The sequence below is a fragment of the Neomonachus schauinslandi genome, chromosome 8 (assembly GCF_002201575.2).
Source record: "Neomonachus schauinslandi chromosome 8, ASM220157v2, whole genome shotgun sequence".
Classification (NCBI taxonomy): Eukaryota; Metazoa; Chordata; class Mammalia; order Carnivora; family Phocidae; genus Neomonachus; species Neomonachus schauinslandi.
In genome coordinates this window covers 51130644-51137275 of record NC_058410.1, presented here as the reverse complement: position 1 = coordinate 51137275, position 6632 = coordinate 51130644, and the positions used below count along the sequence as shown (strand labels likewise).

General features: G+C 49.0%; 1 protein-coding gene across 1 annotated transcript; it reads left to right on the top strand.

The window, feature by feature from the left end:
* The first annotated feature begins 3669 nt into the window (after nucleotides 1-3669).
* Nucleotides 3670-4758, top strand: GPR6 (G protein-coupled receptor 6). Its single transcript, XM_021693621.1, has one exon. The coding sequence runs from the start codon at nucleotides 3670-3672 to the stop codon at nucleotides 4756-4758; it is 1089 nt and encodes a 362-aa protein (XP_021549296.1).
* The last annotated feature ends 1874 nt before the right edge of the window (nucleotides 4759-6632 follow it).

Sequence of the window (6632 nt, the reverse complement as noted above, 5' to 3'; positions counted from 1 at the left end):
TGTAATTTCTGGGCATAACCTCAGACAAGGAAAGCGTTCTCATGTTAGTGCTTAGATAGTGCTAGAATAGAAAGGCACCAGAGGATATGATGGGCATATCACAGGGTTGGCAAGGATGAATTTAACCCGTGATTACACACCAGAAACAAAATTTTGCATGCCCCAAAACATAACCAGAACTAGACAAGCTGGAAGATGAATAATACATTTCATCAAGTACCAATGCTTACAGAACAGAAACTCACTCAAGGTAGCTCCAGATTAGGAACGTTTGTAGTAGAGACACAAATGGCAATTTCAAGGCGTCTAGGGATCCAGACTCCCAGAGTCAGGAATGAGACACTCAGCGACTAAAGTCATCCCCTCCATCTCTCAGTCATTTGATCTTCATCTCCGTTCCTCTCTGCACTTCTGCTTTATTCTTTCATTGCACCTGGCTTCCTCTGATTACTCATTTCACACAAGGCTCAATGTGAGTGCTCCAGCCCTAACTTGTAATGATCTTTTACATCCAGAGTCAACACTGACTGACCTAGTCACAAAGTGTCTTAGTTCAAATTTTCAAGAAGAGGAATCTGGTCACCAGTTCAGCAAAGGATGGTTGGTCTTATTTAGCCTTGGGTCAGGTGTCAATCTCCTCCCATAAGCTGGGCTAGGAGTGGAAAATGTCATATGGTTCATAGGCTGAACATTTTAGAAGACCACTGGAAGGGCAGATACTTGTGAGAAGCTGTTAGGAGAGTAGGTAATGAAGTACGTGTAATATTCATTCATAGCTAATGAACCACATACGTTTCTTCTTTCCTATCTTCTGCCTCCCAGGAGATGAGTTGGCATGGGGGAGATAAGGAGGAGCTTGAAAGAACGTGTTCTGTCTACTTTCAAGGTTCAGCCTAGCATCTGAGAGAGGTAACCACAGACGGGCATGACGAAAAGACAGCCTACAAACCCTCAACCTGCATCTATGTACATAATTCTACATGTACTAGCTTCCTCCTGAAACCACCAAAAATTCCACTATTAGCAATGGTGAAAGCCCGAGGGTGTCCAAAACACCCTCTTTGTTCAAGTTGAATCTCACACTTTCTGCTGCATTGTGGCATGTAAAAATGTAACACATATAGACATTAAGAAGGATTCTCCTCCTGTTGGGCCTTTATCTGATTGTCTGGAAAATTTGTAATTAACATGTTATTACAGTGGTTTGGCAGTTCACTTGACAACTCTGAAATAACATTCTTGGCTTTTACATGAGAGTCTTTTACTGAAACTCACAATGGCTCTTTTCAGAAACCTAGAACTTCAGTCAGTTTGGGGATTCATGAAAATGGTGGTTGGAGAATTTTACAAACTTTCCACATAGAGAAGTTGTGTATAAACTCATTCTATTGTACAACACTGGCTATTGCAGCAAAGAATTGAACAGTCCTATAGTTGTCCTTTTTCCCTCTAGTTAAGTTCAGCTGCATTGAGGCATGGTGTCCAGAAGGAGTCTGGACTTGGGGGTTATGTTCAGAGAGAAAAAGCCAGGGTAAAAATCTACCTCCCACCCCAGCCTGTACACAGTCTGAGTTTTATTTTGTTTGTTTTGTTTTTTCCTTGTAGAGCCCATGGGGCTAGAGGCAAAGTGAAGCGAGGAAAGGGAAGAGGGAAAAGTAGGGGAAGCACCAATAGCAAATGTTGCCTATTTTCACTTTACCCAGAGCATGTGGTCCCTGAAAGTCATGGCTGTGACCTCGGTATTATGCCATCATGCCAAGAGGCAATCATTTATTTTAGAGCCTTCGAAGGAGTCAATTATTTCACCTTTTGCCCAAGTACAACTATTGGAGATCCTGACTGATTGAATAAAAGAAGAAAAAGAAGTCTACTACTTGTATTTTACTGACAAAACAGAACACCTTTAAACCAAAAGGATGATTTATCTGGGCTGAAAATAAAACTCCTGCCTACTGAAGTCTGGTGCCTCTGAGTTATCACTATTTTCATCCTGTAATTTGTTTTATAGGGTACTAATTAACAGGGCAAAGTCTGTTGCCAGGAAAGTAAATCACATTTTGCTGTTTTCTTCTTTTCTAACAAGACACAGACCTGGTATTTAATTGAAGAGCAAGTTCCAAGGGCACTATCCACACTGAAATTGGGAAACAGTGAGCTGGGAAATCATGGTGAAACCTGCTGGGTAGAGTTCCAGAAAGACAGTGGGTGGGAGAGGAAGGAAGGGGGGGGGCGGGTGGAATTGCACAGGTAACTTCCAAAAAGGCTGTTTTCCTCAAATGTCCCATCTTTTCTCTCTTCCTTCAATTCTAAATTTCTCCTCTGGCTATATTCAACTGACACCCTGTACCACAAACATCCTCTCAGAAAGCTCATTTTCCCCCTAGTTCATTCATTCCTGCTCTCAACATAGTACTGTATCTATCTTAAAGGTAGCAACTCTGTGGTCAGACCTCCCTGCCCTAACCTCCCTTTTCTCAAGGGCGCGTACGTCGACCTGTGCTTCTCAGTGACCTTTGACCGTGGGCTACGCGGCCTGGCTGAGCAGCTCACACCTGGTCCCTCCCCTCCCAGCTCACCCTCCTCAAAGACTTCATTCTTCTCTCCCTCTCCTCGGTCCCTCATCCCATTCCTGGACGTTCTGGACTGGAGGCGGCTGCTCCGGCTTCTCCTCCCTCCTTGAACCCTCTGACACGTATTTTGGGGGAGGAGAGACGGGGGTGGGGGGTTAGCAATGGGCGGTGGAGCAGAGTGAGTGCCGCCTCGCACCCAGGAGCCGGGAGCCTGACGTCACCGCGCCCTGCCTGTCAGTCTCCAGCGGGCGCGCTGCTCCTAGCCGCCTTTTCTGCCTCTGACTGTGTCTGTCACTCTCGGCGGCGCCCGCACAGCCACAGGCGCCCGGCGCCCTGCTCCGCGCGGACCCGGCCGCCCCGCAGGCATAGGCTCAGTCCGCGCGGGGAGCGCAGCCTGGCGCCCCGCCGCAGCGCTCATGATCAGCGACTTCCTGAAGCCCTGACTCCCCAGGTGAGCAGCCCGGCTCCCGAGAGGAACTTTAAGGGTGGGGAGTGGGGAAGCGGTGAAGGATGGCCAGGGGATGAGTCCTTAAAGCTGGAGAAATGGGGCCACGCTTGGCTCCACATCCCCCCCCCCATACACAGACACCCAGCTTCCCTCCCCAAAACCCCTTTCCCAGGGATCTCTGTGGCCTACAGGGCCCGCTGGACTCCGCGACCGCAGAAACTTCGCTTTCAGCACCGCGGACAGCGACTCCACCGCCCAGTTAGGAGAACGCCTAACCCCGTCGGCCGGAGCCCAGGCGGGACTCGCCAAGGCTGATACCCCTAGCTCGGGGCAAACGGGTGCGTGTGCAATTACAGGCACACTCACGGGACTGATCTGTGTGCAGGCGAGTGCATGTTATCCGTGTACACGTCTGTGCAAAAACTCAGATCTATCTGTGCGGGCATTCGTGTGCATTTCACTCACACGTTTGCTCAGTCACTCAACAGGTAATTAATTAAATAAAACAATACTGCTTCCTCGCTCTGCTCTGGGGTCCTGGGGTGGGATGAGCAATATGAGCCAGGCACCCGGGGAAGTTCCCTGGAGGCTTGACCCACACACCTGACGCTTGCTCTCCCTTTTCCACGCAGGGTGCAGCCACAGGCCGCGATGAACGCGAGCGCCTCCTCGCTCAACGAGTCCCAGGTGGTGGCAGTGACGGCCGAGGGAGCGGCGGCGGCGGCCACAGCGGCAGGGGCGCGGGACAGCGGTGAATGGGGGCCGCCTGCGGCGGCGGCGCTGGGGGGAGGCGGCGCAGCTAACGTGTCCCTGGAGCTGTCTTCTCAGCTGCCGGCCGGGCCGCCGGGGCTGCTGCTGTCGGCGGTGAATCCTTGGGACGTGCTCCTGTGCGTGTCGGGGACGGTGATCGCAGGCGAAAACGCGCTGGTAGTGGCGCTAATCGCGTCCACCCCCGCGCTGCGCACGCCCATGTTCGTGCTGGTGGGCAGCCTGGCCACCGCCGACCTGCTGGCGGGCTGCGGCCTCATCCTTCACTTCGTGTTCCAGTACGTGGTGCCCTCAGAGACGGTGAGCCTGCTCACGGTGGGCTTCCTCGTGGCCTCCTTCGCTGCCTCGGTCAGCAGCCTGCTGGCCATCACGGTGGACCGCTACCTGTCTCTCTACAACGCGCTCACCTACTACTCGCGCCGGACCCTGCTGGGAGTGCACTTCCTGCTCGCCGCCACCTGGACGGTGTCCCTAGGTCTCGGGTTGCTGCCGGTGCTCGGCTGGAACTGCCTAGCAGAGCGCGCCACCTGCAGCGTGGTGCGCCCGCTGACACGCAGCCACGTGGCGCTGCTCTCCGCCGCGTTCTTTGCGGTCTTTGGCATCATGCTGCACCTGTACGTGCGCATCTGCCAGGTGGTCTGGCGCCACGCACACCAGATCGCGCTGCAGCAACACTGCCTGGCGCCGCCCCACCTCGCAGCCACCAGAAAGGGTGTGGGTACGCTGGCTGTGGTGCTGGGCACTTTCGGCGCCAGTTGGCTGCCCTTCGCCATCTACTGCGTGGTAGGCAGCCGCGAGGACCCGGCAGTCTATACCTACGCCACCCTGCTGCCCGCCACCTACAACTCCATGATCAATCCTATCATCTATGCCTTCCGCAACCAGGAGATTCAGCGTGCCCTGTGGCTCCTGTTCTGTGGCTGTTTCCAGTCCAAAGTGCCCTTCCGTTCTAGGTCCCCCAGTGAGGTCTGAAGGCTCCCTCGGGCCTCTCACCAACACCACACCCACAACAAGCCAGCCTTTAGTGAGCTTCTCGGTGCCTGCTGCTGAACTCAGAGATCCCAGTAGTGTGATTCTGACTTTGGAAAGAAAGAAAGCAAGAAGAAACATAAATACATCAAACTCACAAAAGACAAAGAGGCTCTTTGGCACTTTACATATACAGTGTATACATGTGTACATATATATACAAATCTTTGTATCTTCTGGAGGTGTTCAGGTCAGGATGTGGGATTTCCTGTTCTGTGAAAAAACTAACAAAGATGTGGTTGTATACTCAAATTGTACATCACATTTGTCAAGTGAAGACATTCCAATACTGCTTAATTATAGCACTTTATTTTTAGCTGCTGAACTGCCAAAACAGTGTTGCCATTTTCAGGGGCAGGGGAAGAAGAATAAAAGGTGTATTTTTGTTGTATGTGATAGTATATTTTGCTGCACACGCATCAGTAAATTACAACATATTTTGTACACAACTAAACACATAATAAAAATGTAATTTGGGGCATGTGACTACCGGATTACTATTTAAGAGCTGGAATATTAGTACATTTACTTAAAAAGTTTATTATGTATCATCTCCCTCCGATGAAATCTTAATGTAGAAAACCATATGCATTTGCACGTTGTTCATAAATTGTCGCTGAAATACCTAATACACATTTGAGGTGGGGGGCTGAGAGGGAGTAAGATAGTCACATTAACCATATTCATAGGACACTAAAGGGTTACTGGTGTTATCTGTGCAAATTAATCTACTCCCTGGTTTCTGGGGTTAGAAGACAAACTCCAGAGGAAATCTGAAACCATTCCTTCCTCTTACCACATGAGTGCACTTATGAGTTCTGAAACCACAACTTTTAGTTGTAGCTTTTCCAGTCTGGAAAGAATTTTAAATGTTTAAAATTCATATTGACTGAGTATATTCTTGCTGGCCAGTTCTTGTAGCAAAATGCACAGCCTTATAAAATAAAATAAATTCTCAAAGACAGGATTCTAAGATACATTGTATTCATGAGGTAAGTGAAGATATGTCCAGCAGCCCCTTTTGAGGTGCTCGTATCTTCAAAACACAGGGCATTAAGATTCCCAAGGACTAAACATTCCCATTCCATCAACAGATATGAGTCATAGTTAAATGGTTCCCCTCCTCCCCTTCTTACGAGATGATGTGAGGATAAATAAGGTAACATATGTGGACATACTCTGAGCATCTGTGAGGAAATATGCACACAAGCACAAGTTGTTATTGATCTCAGGCCTTAGGAAAATCCCACAAGCAATTTTTTTTCCTACAGTCCACAAGTATTTGTTGAGTGCCTACTGTTTGCTAGACACAATTCCAGGGCTGGGAAGACAGAAGTGAACAAAATGGACAAAAAGTTTCTGTGCTCATAGTGTTACATTCTAGTGAAGGAGATGACCTATGGCAAATAAACACACACACATAGAGAGAGAGATTTATTATAAAGAGTTGGCTCATGCAATTTTGGAGGTTGAGAAGTCCCAAGATCTGTAGTCAAAAAGCCAGCGACACAAGAAAGCTGATGGTATTGTTCCAGTCTGTCTCCAAAGGCCTGAGAACCAGGAGAGCCCATGGGCTCAAGACCCAAGAAGAATTGATGCTTCAACTTGATACCAAATGCAGGAAAAGACCAATGTTCCAGCTCAAGACATTCAGGCAACAGAAATTCCCTCTTACTTAGCCCTTTTATTCTTCTCTGGCCTTCAGTTGATTGGATGAGGCGTACTTACATTAGGGAAGGCAATCTGTTTATTCATTCTACCAGGAAATGTTAATTCCATCCAAAAACAACTCAGGAATAAGGCTTGACCAAATGTCT

Coding starts and splice junctions, on each gene's coding strand:
- GPR6 (XM_021693621.1), top strand. CDS start 3,670: ATGAACGCGAGCGCCTCCTCGCTCAACGAGTCCCAGGTGGTGGCAGTG.